At 42.7% G+C, this 16,255-nt stretch overlaps 7 protein-coding genes across 8 annotated transcripts in view; 5 read left to right on the forward strand and 2 right to left on the reverse strand.

Annotated features, from left to right (window-relative positions):
* Positions 1–16,255, forward strand: part of LOC129787983 (protein Peter pan) — a 1,185,971-nt gene that overhangs the window by 149,204 nt on the left and 1,020,512 nt on the right. The window lies entirely within an intron of this gene.
* Positions 1–16,255, reverse strand: part of LOC129787980 (L-dopachrome tautomerase yellow-f2-like) — a 1,067,766-nt gene that overhangs the window by 149,204 nt on the left and 902,307 nt on the right. The gene's annotated exons all lie outside the window — the stretch shown is intronic.
* LOC129787944 (eukaryotic translation initiation factor 3 subunit A) lies at positions 20–4,596 on the forward strand. The gene is made up of 3 exons (XM_055823827.1): positions 20–241; positions 340–2,654; positions 3,429–4,596. Exons 1-3 carry the CDS (start codon positions 193–195, stop codon positions 4,476–4,478), a joined length of 3,414 nt encoding a protein of 1,137 aa, XP_055679802.1. The 5' UTR covers positions 20–192; the 3' UTR covers positions 4,479–4,596.
* LOC129788036 (mitochondrial import inner membrane translocase subunit Tim8) lies at positions 4,585–5,199 on the reverse strand. The gene is made up of 2 exons (XM_055824004.1): positions 5,021–5,199; positions 4,585–4,940 (listed from the first exon to the last, which is right to left on the reverse strand). The coding sequence occupies exons 1-2, from the start codon at positions 5,120–5,122 to the stop codon at positions 4,767–4,769; spliced, it is 276 nt and encodes a 91-aa protein (XP_055679979.1). The 5' UTR covers positions 5,123–5,199; the 3' UTR covers positions 4,585–4,766.
* Positions 5,217–7,215, forward strand: LOC129787976 (zinc finger protein 771-like). Its single transcript, XM_055823890.1, has 2 exons — positions 5,217–6,863; positions 7,105–7,215. The coding sequence occupies exon 1, from the start codon at positions 5,299–5,301 to the stop codon at positions 6,853–6,855; it is 1,557 nt and encodes a 518-aa protein (XP_055679865.1). The 5' UTR covers positions 5,217–5,298; the 3' UTR covers positions 6,856–6,863; positions 7,105–7,215.
* On the forward strand, positions 7,122–7,975 carry LOC129795130 (uncharacterized). The gene is made up of 3 exons (XM_055836218.1): positions 7,122–7,350; positions 7,410–7,652; positions 7,932–7,975. The coding sequence occupies exons 1-3, from the start codon at positions 7,122–7,124 to the stop codon at positions 7,973–7,975; spliced, it is 516 nt and encodes a 171-aa protein (XP_055692193.1).
* LOC129788019 (BTB/POZ domain-containing protein 3-like) lies at positions 13,615–15,122 on the forward strand. Its single transcript, XM_055823982.1, has 2 exons — positions 13,615–13,784; positions 13,877–15,122. The coding sequence occupies exon 2, from the start codon at positions 13,888–13,890 to the stop codon at positions 14,716–14,718; it is 831 nt and encodes a 276-aa protein (XP_055679957.1). The 5' UTR covers positions 13,615–13,784; positions 13,877–13,887; the 3' UTR covers positions 14,719–15,122.

Below are 16,255 nucleotides of genomic sequence, written 5' to 3' on the forward strand. Positions count from 1 at the left end.
CTGACAATAAAAAACTTTTTAGATTAACCGTTTTCAGCACTTAGCGGCGCTAAGATCGCGATTTTCTTCGTGGAATTTTTGCGTGTGAATTTCGTGGCGAGAAAAAACTGCATTTTTGGCGTGAAGTAGCGCAAAAAATCGGCAAATTAAAGTGTTAAATGCAAGTGGAGATTGTGAGTGAAGTTTAGAATCATGTCGCGTTATCTGCAAAAGCCAGAAAATGCCCTAAAACGGGCAAATGGTGAGTGTTGGGCCATCCAATATGGCCGGGCCACGTTGCCTACATATTTCCCCCATGTCTCTAACCCGGCGCCCCCTTTTCCCGGATTTTTTGCGTAGAATTCATCGATGTGGGCAAGCCGGCTCGTGCCCTGGACACGCTGCAGGAGGTGTTTCGCAACAAGAAGTTCACCTACACGAGCTCCGAGTCGATCATTGAGCCAATTATGTTTAAATATCTGGATCTGTGTGTGGAGCTGAAGAAGTCCCATATTGCCAAGGAGGGGCTCTTCCAGTACCGCAACATGTTCCAGCTGGTGAATGTGGGCTCACTGGAGAATGTCATCCGGGGGTACTTGAAGATGGCCGAGGAGCGCACGGAAGCAGCACAGCAGCAATCATCCCAAGCTGTCCTGGATGTGGATGATTTGGACAATTTCGCCACACCCGAGAGTATTCTCATGAGTGCTGTGTGCAGTGAAGATGCCCAAGATCGCAGTGATCGCACAATCCTCCTGCCATGGGTGAAATTCCTCTGGGAATCCTACTGCCAATGCCTGGAGCTACTACGTGTCAATACGCACTGTGAGACACTCTATCACGACATTGCCCGGATGGCATTTCAGTTTTGCCTCAAGTATAGCCGTAAAATGGAATTCCGGAAGTTGTGTGAGAAACTCCGGAAGCACCTGGAGGACATTTGTAAGCCGTCGACGCAGAACATTGGGGTGAGCATCACGAAACCCGAAACGCAGCAATTGAATCTCGACACGAGGCTCCATCAGCTTGACAATGCCATCCACATGGAGCTGTGGCAGGAAGCCTACAAGGCCATTGAGGACATTCATGGGCTCATGAATATGAGTAAGAAGACCCCGCTGGCTAAGACAATGGCGAATTACTATCAGAAACTCGCCATGGTGTTCTGGAAGGCCGGGAATCAGCTCTTCCACGCAGCAGCTCTGCTCAAACTCTTCCAACTGACGCGGGAGATGAAGAAGAATATCACAGCGGAGGAATTGCAGCGTATGGCATCGCATGTTTTGGTGGCAATCCTGGCCATTCCCCTGCCATCGGCTCATCCGGAATTTGATCGTTTCATCGAGACAGACAAGAGTCCCATGGAGAAGGCTCAGCGTCTGGCTGTCCTGCTCACCCTGCAGCAGCCACCCACGCGTGTATCCCTCCTCAAGGAGATGGTACGCCTGAATGTCCTCTCATTGGCTGCCCCATCCCTTCAGGAGCTCTACACGTATCTGGAGATTGAATTTGATCCCCTCTCGCTGTGCAATCGTGTCCAGAATGTCATTGATCAGATCGGGGAGGATGAGAATAGTCTCCTCAATCAGTACGCCCAGGCACTCAAGGATGTCACCATTGTACGCCTCATCCGGCAGATTTCCCAAGTTTATCAATCCATTGAGTTTACGCGCTTCCTGGAGCTGGCAAAATTCGCTGATCCCTTCTACCTGGAGCGCATCCTCGTGGATTGCGTGCGTCACAATGACATGCAAATCCGCATTGATCACAAGAGGAAATGCGTTCACTTCGGGACGGATTTGAGTGAGAGTCAACGGGAGGATCGTCAGGATGGGCCAACGCTCCAATCAATGCCAAGTGAGCAGGTTCGTTCGCAGCTCGTGAACATGTCCATTGTCCTCCATCGCGCCATTGCCACCATCAACCCCAATAAGCGCAAACAGGAGCTGGAGAAGATTCGTGGGCAAATGGTGGAGAGTTACCACAAGAACAAGGTGGCTGAGCACCACAACATCCTCAAGAGGCAGAAGATTATTGAGGATCGCAAGGAGATCATTGAACGTCAAACAATTGAGCGCGAGGAGGAGGAACTCCGGCGGCAGGAAGAGCTAAATCGTCAGCAGAAGATTGCTGAAATCAAGCGCATGGAGGCAGAGCAGGAGGAGCGTGAGAGGAAACGTCATGCAAGTGAGATTCAGCAAATTAAGGAGCGGAACCTCAAGGAGAAGATGCAGCAACTCTCCCAGACGGCCACGGGGCAGAAGGTGATGAAGAAACTCGATGAGGAGGAGATTAAGAAGATGGACCCCGAGCAGATTGCCGCCAAGGAGGCGGAGGAACTCATAAAGGAGCGCAAGGAGATTCAGTCGAAGCTCAAGAGTCAGGAGAAGAAGATTGATTACTTTGAGCGCGCCAAGCGCCTCGAGGAGATTCCGCGCATTAAGAAGTATCTGGCGGAGAAGCAGGTGCAGGATAAGGAATTCTGGGAGAAGCAGGAAGCCACACGTATTGAGCAGGCAATTGCCGAAAGGAAGATGGCTGTGGCACAGCAGGAGCGTCTCAAGAGGATGATTGAGGACAAGGAGAAGTTCATGGAGACCCTTCGTGTGGAGAGGAATTCGCAATTTGATGTGAAGGTGAAGGAATTCAATGAGAGGATGGCTGAGGAGCGCAAGGTTTGTATTCTTTTTTATTTTTGGAGAATTTTTTCCCATTCCGGATGTTTTTTTTTTAAATTCCGATTACTTTTTGTTCCGGAAAATTTTTCTTTTTTTTCAGAGAACTTTTCTTCATTTCCGGAAAATTTATTTTCTTCCGGAAAATATTTCTTCCTTTCCGGATAACATTTTTTTTCTTCCGGAAATTTTTTTCTTTCCATCCGGATAACTTATTATCTTCCAGACACTTATCTTCCTTTTCTGAACATTTTCTTATCTTCCGGACAATTTTTTTCCTTCCGGATATCTTTCCGGAATTTTTTCTTTTCTTCCAGATAACTTTTTACCCTCCGGATAATTTTTCTTTTTTTCCGGACAACTTTTCTTCCCTTCCGGAAAACTTATTTCCTTGCAGATACTTTCCTTCCGGACAACTATTTTAATTCCAGACAATTTTTACTTATCTTCCGGACAGCTTTTCTTCCCTTTCGGAAAAATTTTTCCTTTCGGATAACTTTTTTCCCTTTCGGAAAACTTCTTACGGAAAATTTTCTTTTCTTCCGGACAATTTTTCTTTCCGGATAATATTTCTTTCCTTCCGGAATACTAATCTTCCTTTTCTGGACATTTTTTTTTCCTTCCTGACAATTTTTTATTTCTTCCTGGATAACATTTCTTCCTTTCCGGACGTCTTTTTTCCCTTCCGGACACCTTTTCTTACCTTCCGGATAACTTTTTTTTCCTTCCGGACAGCTTTTCTTCAATTTTTATCAATTTTCTTCTTCCTTCCAGGCTCGTTTGGCACAGAGAATCATTGATAGACGCGAGGAGCGTCGTCAGAATTGGCTGCGTGAGAAGGAGGAGGAGAAGCGTCGCCGTGAGGAAGAGATTAGGAAGCAGAAGGAGGAAGAGGAGCGCATTGAGCGTGAACGGAAGGCAAAGGAAGCAGCTGCTGAGGAGGAGAAGCGTCGCCTGCAGTGGGAGAAGCAGCGTGCCAAGGAGTTGGAGGCAGAGAAGAAGATTGAGGCGGAAAAGAATGCAATTGCCAAGAGCGTGCAGTCTGAGACGGTGTCATGGCGCAATGCTGGTGAACGTGGTGAGCGTCCGGAACGTGGGGAACGTCCAGAGCGTGGGGAACGTGGTGAGCGTCCAGAGCGTGGGGAACGTCCGGAGAGAATTGAACGTGGTGAGCGTCCGGAGAGGATTGAGCGCGGTGAACGTCCGGAGAGGATTGAGCGCGGTGAACGTCCGGAGAGGATTGAGCGTGGTGAACGTCCGGAACGGGCAGAAAGACCGGCTGAGAGTGACTGGCGCAGTCCCAGGGATCGTTTCGATGGGCAGCCACAGGGTGCAAGGGAGCAGTGGCGTCAGAAACCAGCTGGGAAGGATTCATCCGGTGGCGAGGAGCGCTGGCGCCGTGGTGGCGATGGAGAAGGTGGGGATCGTAGGCGGGAAGATAGACCCTTTACGCGTCGCGATGGGGATCGTCGTGATCGCGATGACAAGTACCAGCCACGCAGGGAGATTCCACGCGATGACCGTCGGGATGATCGTCGTGGGGATGACCGTCGTGACGATCGCCGAAGAGATGATCGCAGGGATGACAGGCAATGGCGCAGGGATGATCGTGGAGATCGCGGGGAGATTCGTCGCGGTGAACAGGGTGGCCCCCGTGGAGGACCCCCATCGAAGGAAGGCGGCGGGAACTTCTGGCGCAGCGAAAGACCCCGTCAGGAGCGTGGGGATGACGACAGGCGCGATCGCCCGCCGCCACAGAGGCGTGAACGCGAAGAACGCGGCCCCCGCGATGAGAATGAGTGGTCAGAGGTGAAAAGGCGCTAAACGACCTCTACCCATAGATTAATCCAACAATATTATTATCATTTTTTTCATTGTAATGCGATTTTCAGCAACTTTTTCTGATGATTGAATAAATAAAATTAAAAAATTGGCTTCCGGACATTATTTTATTTATTGCATAACCTCAAAAATCTTATCCAGTTTATCCAGCAAAGTCCGGAAAAACACCACCGGCTGCAAAAGCAGGAAAAATCTGCAGCTCTGGTCATCCGGGCATTGGGCAATTTATCTACAAGTCTTAATCTAAAAAAATGTGAGAGAAGATCCTTCCTAGAGCCCACCTTGACTCTTCTGGAGTATCTGGGCAAAGCGATTTGTAATCAGGAGGGAGGTATCGATGAATCTATCCACGCAATTTGAAAGGCAGGATTCAGTTTTCCCGTCTAGTTTGTTGCTTGGCTTGTCCACGCACTTATCCCAGCAGATATCATTGAATTCATGAATCTACAGGACGCAAAGGGATTTCAGAGGGAATCATTAGAATACTTCCGGATGTACCCTTGAAGGGGTTTTTAAAGACTCACCTGGGCGTTTACTTGTGCCTTCTGTCGCTCCACAAGGAGGAAGTCCTGCAGTTCAGAGTCTGCAGCAGACTTGGAGGACGAGGATCGATCAAATTCACTCATTTTTGGCTTTTTTTTCGAGAGTTTTTTTTGTGCAATCCGGGATAAAATTGCAAAATCAACACATGGAGGGATGAAAGTCAAACGAAGAAGAAGAAGAAAAAGTTTGACACCCATAAAAATAAAAACAATGAAGGAATAAAGGAAAATTATTGAATTTTGCGAAAATCTGGAGGAAAATGTGTGCGCAGAGTGTGAAAGTTTGCCAATATTGCCAGCGTGAGGTGAACACCACGACCAACCGGCTGATTCAGGAGCTCTGTGGCCACAATAAGTGCAGGAGATGTCTAATTGAGGAAGCAGATGAATGCCGGATTTGTCTGGAGGAGAATGCAGAGAAATCTTTGGAATTGCCCAAACCAGCAGCTGTTCCTGCGCTTCCTTGCAAGTTGAAGACAGCCTGGGCTCAAATGGTGACAGCTGCAAAGGAATTTGACGAGTCTGGTGAACAGGAGAGTGAGAGGGGAGATAAATCTATGGATTCCGATGCCTGGATGATTGACACAGAAGCTGAAGATGACGTTGAGGAGCCTTGTGTCCAGGAAGATCAGGAGAAACCCAAAGAAACTGAAGGAAAGACGAAGGAACACAAGCCAAAGGCAAAATTTGTTCTTCCTGAACATGTCCGGAAGGTGGATGAGAAGAAATTCGAATGTACAATCTGTGCCAGGCAATTCTCGAGTCGTCAGCAGTGTGTGTACCACAGCTACTGTGATCCAGCACTTAAGAAGCCCCACGAATGCCCTCATTGCTGTCAGGGATTCGTTACACTCCAGCACTTGCAGTACCATCTGCAATCACACGAAGAAACAACCCTGAAGTGTTCCCTGTGCAGCAAAACCTTCATCCGGACGCAGAGTCTGCAGAAGCACCTGAAGATTCACAGGGCAGAGCATGAGCATCAGTGCACCAGGTGCGAGAGGAGCTTCCCATTTCGCTTCCAGCTGCGACAGCACGAGCTGAAGCATGAGAATGCTCGTCCACATCAGTGTGGCATCTGCGAGAGGGCATTTGCACTGAAGGAGAATCTCAAGAAGCACCTGCTGGTGCACACGAAGGAGAAAAGGTTCCACTGCGACGTCTGTGGGCGAGGATTCACGCGGAGCACGACGCTAAAGGCACATCAGAACACCCACTCAAAGAAGCGCCTTGTGGGACCTTGTTCAACATGCGGGAAGACCTTTGTGGATGCCAGGAGCTTTGCACGTCATGCCAGTAGTCACAGTACAACGCTCAGCTTTACGTGCTCCATCTGCCGGGCACATTTCCGCCGGAAGGACAATCTCAGGCGGCACGTGAAGGTCATTCATCCGGAAGAGAATCTCCTGGAAACACTCCGAGAGTCCCAGCGGGAAGTAGAGACTGACGCTGCGCCTCCTCCGCCAAGGACGTGCAGTGTGATAAAATTCACGGGAAATGCAAAGCCCCCAAGTGCCGTGGAGGTTGTGGACACGCAGGAGGAGCCCCAGGATGTTCCACAAGTCCGGGAAAGTCCCGCCAAAGTGCCCCAAGTGGATGAGAGGCCGCCAAAGCCAAAGAAACCTTTCGATCCACTTGAGATTTATCGCAAAATCCTCTGTCCAAGTCGCGATGATGACGATGATGAGCCTCCGGAGCCAAATCCCACGCCCCCAGTGCCCCCAATTGTCCGGAAAACATCCCAAGAGGGGAATTTTGTGCACTGGCGCAAGCGAACATCACTCAACTTCACCCAGAATGCAAGGAGAAAAGATTGAGAAATGAGGTGAGTTTATTTTGGGGCGCCATTGGCCTTGGGGGCAGAGTTGCAATGAAGCTAGATTTCCGGATAAGGGACTAAAGTATTTTTAGAGTTAGAAAAATTCATAATTTTATCATAAAAAAAAATCTCTAAAACTATTAAATTTTAAATTATTATTTTTTTATTTTTAAAATCTTTTTCATTCAACTCTGTTTTTTTTGATTTTTTGCCAAATTTGTTCTTTTTTTTGTCATTAAATTCACAGCTGTGATTTGAAGCAGTATGTTTCCTGCAATCTGTGAAAGTATCTCAGCTGCAGGAGATTGGCAGAGTGTCCTGACCAGCGTTAGTGCAATTCCTGATGAGCAGCGAAGGAGTTTCTCGTGGATTTGGCCAACAGAGTCATGTCTAGAGGATCTCCGGGAGTGTTTTAGAGCTCATGGGATTCACAATGTTCTCAGTATTGGCTGTGGGTCAGGACTTCTTGAGTGGATCCTCCAGGAAAGTTGTGGTAAGTCCTCTAAGAGATTTCCCTTGAATTTTCTTTAAAAAAAATCTCATTTTTTCTAGCCCTAAAAGTGAGTGGCATTGAATTGGATAAATCCTGGTGGACATCTGCCTATGCTCCTGCCACATTCATCCCCCTCAGCTTCACCGGGTCGAGCCTAGATGAGGATTTCTTGCAACACTGTGCACCAGGTGAGCCTTTTATCCTTCTTTTCTGCTACTTCAACAACGGCGGAGCCTTCTGGGACTACCTGAGGCGCTTCCAGGGGGATTTTGTAATGATTGCCGGACCCAGAGATGGTGCTGGTATCCACACGGATCCCACACCACACGCATTAATGCCGGAAAAACATCCCAAAGAAGGATTTTGGACCTTAAAGGCTACAATCCCCGCGGGAGATTCCCTGAATATTTTTACCCTCTACCAGAGGATGTCATCCACCAGTTTTCCGTCCTAAATTCCTGGCAGGACCTTGAAGTTTGTACACTTTTCTTTCCGGAATGGTTTAATGTGTTCCCGCAATGTGCCACAAATGTGTGGAAGTCTATAAAAATGCTTCACGAAATTGCTAAATGGGCACAAAGATGCCATCAAGAAACAGCCGGATGCTGAAAAGGAAGTTCCTTAGATCCCTTAGAAACTTCCTGTTGCATTGGGAAGTCTTCCTGCACAACTTCCAGGCACTTATGGGACTTTCCGGGAAGCACATCAAACCGTTCCGGGAAGAAAAGTACAAAAACTTCAAGTTGCAATTCCTGGCCAAGATTTCCTGGGAAATTTTTATTTTTCCCCTAAGAAAAATCAAACCCCCACCTCTTAATTAAATCTCATTTATTTCGCTGTGAAAAGTGACTTACAATGCTATGTACGAAAGAAAAACTATTTATATTAATTTTAAATAAAACAAGTCCCTATTCATTTATTTTTTTTAAATCGATTAAAAGTTTCTTTTATGAGATAAAACCTTAAAAAAAAATTACAAAAGTTGGTTCGGAAGTGAGGTTATGAATGTTTTTTTTTTTTAATTTTATTATTTACGGCCGCGAACTTCATGTCCATAGGGCCTGGTTATGAATGTTGGTTTTAGCTAGAACCATGCAAATTGGCACAAGTTCTTAATTCTAAGTAGATTGGCGTACGACGTTTTTTTAATTGCATCGCCCAACACAAATTTCTGCTTTTGGTTGAAATATATACAAGATTTTTTTATCAATTGGCGGTATTCTGAGATAAATATAAAGATCAAAATAAAGAAAAAAACCAAGATTTGGTATTCTACTTTAAAATTCCAAGAAATTTTCAGGATAATCTTGGAAATTCAAAATATTTCAAGATTTGGTATTCTAAGATAGAGATTTACGGTCGAACCATAACCTAAAAATCTTGTTTCTCCATACAACTTCCAAGACTTTTAGTATTCTGAGATACGAATCAAAATCAAAATCAAGATTTACAAAATGAGTTGTCAAAAGAGGCTTGGATAAAAATATTCCAAGATTCTGTATTCTACGATAGAGATATACGGTCTTATTATAACGTAAAATGTCTTGGATTTATGTGAAATTCCAAGACTGTTCAGAGGTTGCCTAAAAACTTGGTTTTTAAATGATATAAAAGCAGTAATTCGCTATGGGAGATATGAAAACTCTTGGACAAATAGGGCATGCAGATGTAAAATGACGGGTTTTTGCCGGATTTGTGATCACTCCATCTTGCTATTGATGGAGTGACGTCCGGATTAGGGATCTCATCCCAAGATTGTCATATCCTGGACAATCCTGGGATGTTGGTGCAAAAATTTTTGTTTTTCACTGGAATTGTGGTCACTTCTCCTTTTTAATGATGGAGTAACCTCCGGATTGGGGATCTCATCCCAGGATTGTCACATCCTGGACAATCCTGGGATGCTGGTGCAAAATTGTGGGTTTTTTGCCGGAATTATGGTCACTTCTTCTTTGTAATAATAAAGTGACCTCCGGATTGGGGATCTCATCCCAGGATTGTCACATCCTGGACAATCCTGGGATGCTGATGCAAAATTGTGGGTTTTTCGCCGGAATTGTGGTCACTCCTGATTGGTAATGATGGAGTGACCTCCAGATTCAGGATCTAATCCCAGGATTATCAAGTCCTGGACAATTAGAGGATGCTGGTGCAAAATTGTGGGTTTTTCGCCGGATTTATGGTCACTTCCCATTAGTAATGTTGGAGTGACCACTACTCTGGCGAAAAAACCACAATTTTACACCAGAATTCCCTAATTGTCCAGGGCTTGATAATTCTGGGATGAAATCCCTAGTCCGGAGGTCACTTTATCATTACCAATGAGAAGTGACCACAATTCCGGCGAAAAACAAACATTTTTGCACCAGCATCCCAAGATTGTCCAGAATGTGACAATTCTGGGATGAGATCCTTAATCCGGAGGTCACTCCATCAATAGCAAGAAGAAGTGACCACGATTCCTAAGAAAAATTCAAAATTTTGCAGTAGCATTCCCATCATTGGGGGTACAGTTACCACCAAATTATCATAATCTGGAGGCAGAAAGCACCTCTCCGACAATATTCATACTATTCCCGGAGCGATAATGCCTGGGAATAATAGCCGAGATTATACAATCAAGGCTCCTGCATGTAATGGTCATAAGGAAAAAATTCCCATAAAGTGTTTAAATTTCGTTGAATTGTCATCCGAGAGCGAATGAGAAAGTGTAATAGAAAAATTTAATGCGTTAGAAAGAGATATCGCTAAAGTTTTCTTGGCGCGAAGCTGAAACCAAGAAACTGACAAGTGGGATAACGCAAATTTTGATTTTACTTTCCTGGATAATTCGTCGTAAAGTAGAATACCGACAGTCTTGGTCTTTATTTTGATTTTTATCTTGATCTTGAAAGGTGTCTCTATCCTAGAATACCACCCAATATTTCACGAGTTTTAAATCGCTATAACTTTGGTTCTTTCAGCTACAGCCTACTTATAATGACTGTTTTGGAAACGTCTGAATCTGGACATACTTACTTACTTAACCGGCGCTACAGCTGGTCTCCAGCCTTGGCCTGATCAAGAATCCTCCTCCGTCTGTCCCTATCCCGCGTCACTGTCCGCCAGTTCGGCACCCCTATTGACTTGGCGTCCTGGTCCACGCCGTCGATCCATCTGAGGCTGGGCCTTCCTCGTCGCCTCGTGCCATAGACTCTACCCCAGAGGACTTTCCGAGCTGGGTCGTCTTCATCCATACGTGCTAGATGACCAGCCCACCGCAGTCTATTAAGGCGTATTTGCTTGACGACATTTACCTCTCGGTAGCGCTCGTACACCTCATGGTTGTATAGACTGCGGAATTGTCCTCCCTCACATACTGGGCCAAAGATCCTTCGCAGGATCCTCCTTTCGAATACGGACAGGAGTTCGCATTCACTTTTGCTAAGTGGCCAGGTCTCGGATGAGTATGTGAGTACTGGCAAGATCATGACCTTGTACAGCAGGAGCTTCGTCTTGATGGACAGGTGTTTGGATCTGAAGAGTCTTGATAGACTGAAGTAAGCTTTGTTTGCTTTTAACAGCCGCGCGCGGACTTCGGTGGTGGTATTATTGTCGGCTGTTATTGTGGACCCAAGATAGACGAAGGAATCTACGACCTCAAATCTGTAGTTTCCGACTTCTACTTGACCGATGTTCTCCGTAGATGAAGTTGGAGTCGTAGTTGGCGTTTTTGCTGACAATGCCACCATATATTTTGTTTTGTCCTCGTTGATGTGCAGCCCCAAATCTTGCGCAGAGCGTTCAATCTGGGTGAAGGACTCTGGATCTGGACAATACACTGAGATAAAAATTATTCCGATTAAATTATTTTTTCAATGAAAATTTTTGCGACAAAAATTACAATGTGTTCTTTGCATTTTTGACCCATAAATGTTCTTTTTATCGATTTGCAATGTTTTAGACAGTTGTAGAGTGTATTGCGAGATCTTTCCAAAGATAGATCAATGACCGTTATAGGTTATGTAGAACCGGAGATATGAGCTTGTAAAGAAAAACCTAAAAATGGCGATATCTCGGGTTCTAGGAGTCCCCTAGGAAGTCAAATGACCTATCGTTCGAAAGCTCTTGATACCAGCTATAGCATATCGAGGGCTGCATTGTAAAACCGGCTAAGTCGGTATGAGCTCCGAACCGACTTAGCCGGTTTTACAATGTAGCCCTCGATATACTAAAATTTCAACCACCTACGATATATTTTTTACATTTTAGCTAAAAAGGACGCCGTTTTGAAAATTGGCCGCCATATGCTTTTTAGCCGACGAAACCGAACCTCACTCATTTTTTTTTCTTTTCTAAGGAACATTTATGCTAATTTTCTAGTTTCTAGCACTGCCTGCAGTCTTTTGCCTCGAATTTACATAAGAGAGACCAACGTGAATTCCTCAAGAATTGAACATTGAATTCCTCATGAGACGTGCCTCCTCTAAGTATGTATTTCTTCAACCTTCCCAACCAACAATAATATAAAACTTTTCCTTATCATAGATAATATTATTGGAATTTGATCGATTTGCGTCAACAGCACGCGATTTGCACTCTCAGTGGAAGGAAAAGAAGAAAAAAGATTAATGACTTTATTTTGTATGGTGGAGTGGAGAACCTTTGTTGAGTGATATATCAGCGATTATTTCATTGAGGAATGAAGCTCAAAATCCACATGGAAGTCGAATCATTACGGAGAACTTTGTCCCCATCGCATGGGGAATTCTCAACCACCATCGAATAGAAACATGAAAAATTGACGAAAGAAGCAAAAAAAAAAATTCCAAACTAATCAATCTGATATGGAGAGTATTGAGTCACAAAAGCAGTGGACTTTTGTCCTTCGCTGCAATGTAATTGTTAAAAAAGAAGTCAAAGAGAGGCATGAATTTAAATTGGCAATTTATTGATCATTTCGCATGCATTCAAGAATTAATCAAAATCTCTCTGTGTGCATCCTCTCAATCCCCCACACTGTCTAATAAAAGAAAAATAATAATTTAAATTGCCTCCCAATAAAAGTTAATTCACATTCGTCTCTCATCTAATAAAGTTATGCAGAACTTTTTATTTTTTTAATGCTAAACGAACGACTTTATGTCTGCTTGAATTTGCAGTTTTTGCACAAAAGAAAGTCATTCAAAGAAATTTTTCTTTTCAATTTCAATTTTATTGAAAACTCTGGATGATGCAGGGAGAAGAATTGCGACTGAGGAAGTTTTCAAAGTTAAACATACGATCTTTTGGCTTCTGCAGTGGATGCCCTGCCCATAAAGGAAGGGCTGAGATATAATCATAAAAAGTGTGACATAACTTCCGAACCATTAAATCATCGCTCTAAACAAATCTCTCAATCACGAATCTTTATCGTTTGCACACTTCTCACCCACCCAAGCCTGGGTTCCCCCATCGAATAAAAAAAGGGAAAAATGTGTAATCTCTTCTGGTCAAAAGTAAGGCACGATTTTGATGGCCTTTGTACCGTCGTAAAGAAGAAAATCTGGTTGCAGCGACCACCCTCCCCCATGCGGATGAATTTTCTCCCAAAAAGAAAATGAGTTTTCGCGAGATTTTCCCTTCAAAGGGCGCAAAATGAACCATTTACCAATTTATATTGGATGTTCTTCCAGTTCAGTGATTACATCACGTAATTTAAACGATTATTCCCTCAAAGAAACATTTGGGAGTGGAAAGAAAACTCCCCTCATGAAAGAAAACACCCTCGTTTACTTAAAAAATATTATTTTCTGTTTTTCCTTAATAAATTATAAAAAAAAAATGTTTAATTCTTTGCCCTATTCTCCCATATTTTATTACCAGAATTATTTTTCTTTATAATCTATGTAAATCATCTTAGCGTCTTTGAGTTGTTTAGCTATAATGCGATTTTCTGGCTTTTTCTATCGCTGGGGAGCTTCTGGGGAGCTTGGAAAAATGGCGGAAAGTAATCACTATTTTTAACGGTTTTTCATTTAAATTTTCTTATAAAAAGAACTCACAATTTTTCTCTTTAGCGTCCTTTGGATGCTTTTAATATTCTTTTGATGCTTTTTCACTATTTTTCCCAACGGAAAACGGTTTATATTCTAGTTTTCGATGGAAAATTTGACGGAAAATACGGGAAAACTAAAAAAAACCCTGCCGTGCGAACGGGACAGTATTAGTGGTTCGTGAGAGTGAGAGAATGGATACCTTCGTCTCAATTCCTCCTCAATCAACAGCGCCATAGCTTGTAGCGGAAGTTGTTGAAACTCACAGAACAACGCTTTCAGAATTTTTTATTTGCTTTTTAATTTTTTTCTTATCAAACGCTCTAAGAAAGATCTTGCCGTAAGGTCTTGAAAGAAAACTCTCCGGGAAATTAGTGGAAAATTATTTATTTAATTTTAGGATCAAAAACTGTTATTTAGGTGAGAAAATTGGAACCTTTTTTGTTCTCCTTTGTGTCAATTTTAGGATTCTTTGAATTCCTAAAAAGAAATCCTTAAAAAATATTTTCTAGATCTTTGTGCAATGACGACAACAACATATGGAGAACATCCCGATGTTACCTTTGTATTTCCACTGGAGCATGGAGCTGTGGTGCGTGCTGAGAGGTTGAAGCTTAAACAAAGAAGTGAAGTATTCCGGAGGATGTTTTCCGCGGAATTCCTCAGCAATCAACCGATAGAGATTACGGATATTTCCGTGGACATCTTCAATGATCTCATGAAGTACATTTTCAATGAATTCATTCTTACGGTGTCAGTAGCTAATTACCGAGAGATCCTCTACATCGCCACCAAATACATGATCGCCCCATTGATCCAGAAGGTGATCAGTGTGGCTGTGAATCTCATGACTCAATGGAATCTCGGTGAACACTTTGAAACATTTGAACGCTATCAGATTAAGAAGTTGGATGATAAAATCCAAGAAGTCTTCGAAATGGATCCATTGACTGTAATTCACAACCTAAAGAATGGTTCTGATTCTGAGATGCGTCTCGTGAAGCTTATTCTGCAGTCGCCAGTTCTCAAGTGCTCAGAATACGCACTATGCGACGCCGTGACCAGATTTATGGAAAGAACGGTCGTGCTATCGGAAGAAAAGATGGATATTGGTGAGGAAATGAGAAGGAAATTTGGGAAAATGATTTATCTCATTAGATTCCCCGTGATGAGTCTCAAAGAATTAATTCTCTGCGGTAAAGAACCATCACTTCTGCCAAAGGATCTATTTGCTGATCTCCTACTTTGGGTGGAAGCTGGAGAGTACAGTGAGTCTGTTCAATTTTTCTCCACAAAAAAGAGAATTCCCCCAAGTTCTGGAAATTGTGCAATTTGCAGTAAAATTATACGCTAGAACTAAGATTTTTTTCCCTACATAGTTAAGTCTTCTCGATGCAGAAAACAACATTCAACCACCTCGATTAATTCCTATATTTGAGACTGAATTGAATATTATTAATTAATTAATTAATTAGGTAATATTACTACCTAAACATAGCATATTATAAATCATTAAAAGAATTTTTTTTTTTGTAAAACTGCTTTAGAATTTTATGTGAATTTCAGGGTAAAAAGCATGCGTTACCATATAGTGTTCCTGATCAAGAAAAGCATAATAAAACAAAGCTTTAAACTTGATTAATTTCAGCATAAAAGAACATATTTTGAGCTAAGACTGTCTGTAATTTTGTAATCAAATTTTGAAATATATTTTTTTTATATTTACAATGAATTTAATAAAAGAATTTTTAAAATGAATCTTTTCGTTCTAATTCAGATTTTTAAAGGTTAAAAAAATCTTTTAAAACCTTGGAAATGATGCTATTTTAATATATTTATCTGAGAAGCTTCATAAGTTTGTTTTGTGCCCTCTGTCGCATATAAGAAGCTTATCTATTTCTCCACGAGGCCATGACATCATTCTTGAGGAGATAAAACTGATAAGAACATTTTGTAAGAGATCATTAAACAATAGAGAAATTTTAAATAGATTTTACATGATTTTCTACTCTTGAATCTTTTGGAAGAATTCAAAATAAATTTATGCATTAATTAAAACTAAAATTGTTTAAAAACAAATGAGAAACATTAGAAATTAATAATGAGATTTGATATCTTTAACTAATTATTTAAATTACATTAATAGATTATTCTACAAAGCGTTCTTATGAGCGTATAAGAATTAAATCTTTTCACCTTTATCACTATCTTACCCCTCTTACATTCATTCAATTTGCAATTTATTTTTATAAATCAAAAATAAATCCACAAAAACACATTGTTATTTTAGCTGTGTTTCTTTCAGACACAGCTTTTGTGTACCGAGCAAAATCGAAAGTCGTCAGATCGGGCTCAAACTTGGGATGAGCACGAATTAGGGTCCCCACATTCCAAAAAACGTATGCGCCAAAAATAAGTTTTTTCCGGCCGGCCGTCCGTCCGTCCGTCCGTCCGTCCGTCCGTCCGTCCGTAGTATAACGCTAAATTGCGAGAGAACGGTAATAGATAGAGACTTGCGGTAAACGGCAAAGTTTAAATATCGACTGGAAGACATCCGATTTTGATGTCAAATTTTACCCCCCACCCCCCCGTCCGCCATTTTGAATAACCTCAAAATTTTGTTTTCGCTATATCTCAGCCGCTATTATAGCTAGAGGGCTGAAATTTTGATATGTTGTAGGGGACATCAAGACCTTTCCAACGATACCTCATTTTCGAAAATCGGTCAAGCCGTTTAGTCAATATGGCCGCCACAATTTTTCATCGAAAATCGACCATAACTCGAAAACGGCTTGACAGATTTTGATCAACCCGGGCTCAAATGAAAGCTCTCAACAAACCCTACAACTCTCTAGAACATCCGAAGTTTAAAAAGTGACCGCTAGGGGGCC

This window comes from Lutzomyia longipalpis, chromosome 1 (assembly GCF_024334085.1).
Source record: "Lutzomyia longipalpis isolate SR_M1_2022 chromosome 1, ASM2433408v1".
NCBI lineage: Eukaryota > Metazoa > Arthropoda > Insecta > Diptera > Psychodidae > Lutzomyia > Lutzomyia longipalpis.

Coding starts and splice junctions, on each gene's coding strand:
- LOC129787944 (XM_055823827.1), top strand. CDS start 193: ATGTCGCGTTATCTGCAAAAGCCAGAAAATGCCCTAAAACGGGCAAAT. Junction 242..339: donor TGCCCTAAAACGGGCAAATG/GTGAGTGTTGGG, acceptor TTTTTTGCGTAG/AATTCATCGATGTGGGCAAG. Junction 2,655..3,428: donor GGATGGCTGAGGAGCGCAAG/GTTTGTATTCTT, acceptor TCTTCCTTCCAG/GCTCGTTTGGCACAGAGAAT.
- LOC129788036 (XM_055824004.1), bottom strand. CDS start 5,122: ATGAGTGAATTTGATCGATCCTCGTCCTCCAAGTCTGCTGCAGACTCT. Junction 4,941..5,020: donor AGGCACAAGTAAACGCCCAG/GTGAGTCTTTAA, acceptor TGCGTCCTGTAG/ATTCATGAATTCAATGATAT.
- LOC129787976 (XM_055823890.1), top strand. CDS start 5,299: ATGTGTGCGCAGAGTGTGAAAGTTTGCCAATATTGCCAGCGTGAGGTG.
- LOC129795130 (XM_055836218.1), top strand. CDS start 7,122: ATGTTTCCTGCAATCTGTGAAAGTATCTCAGCTGCAGGAGATTGGCAG. Junction 7,351..7,409: donor GATCCTCCAGGAAAGTTGTG/GTAAGTCCTCTA, acceptor CATTTTTTCTAG/CCCTAAAAGTGAGTGGCATT. Junction 7,653..7,931: donor CGGACCCAGAGATGGTGCTG/GTATCCACACGG, acceptor ATGGGCACAAAG/ATGCCATCAAGAAACAGCCG.
- LOC129788019 (XM_055823982.1), top strand. CDS start 13,888: ATGACGACAACAACATATGGAGAACATCCCGATGTTACCTTTGTATTT.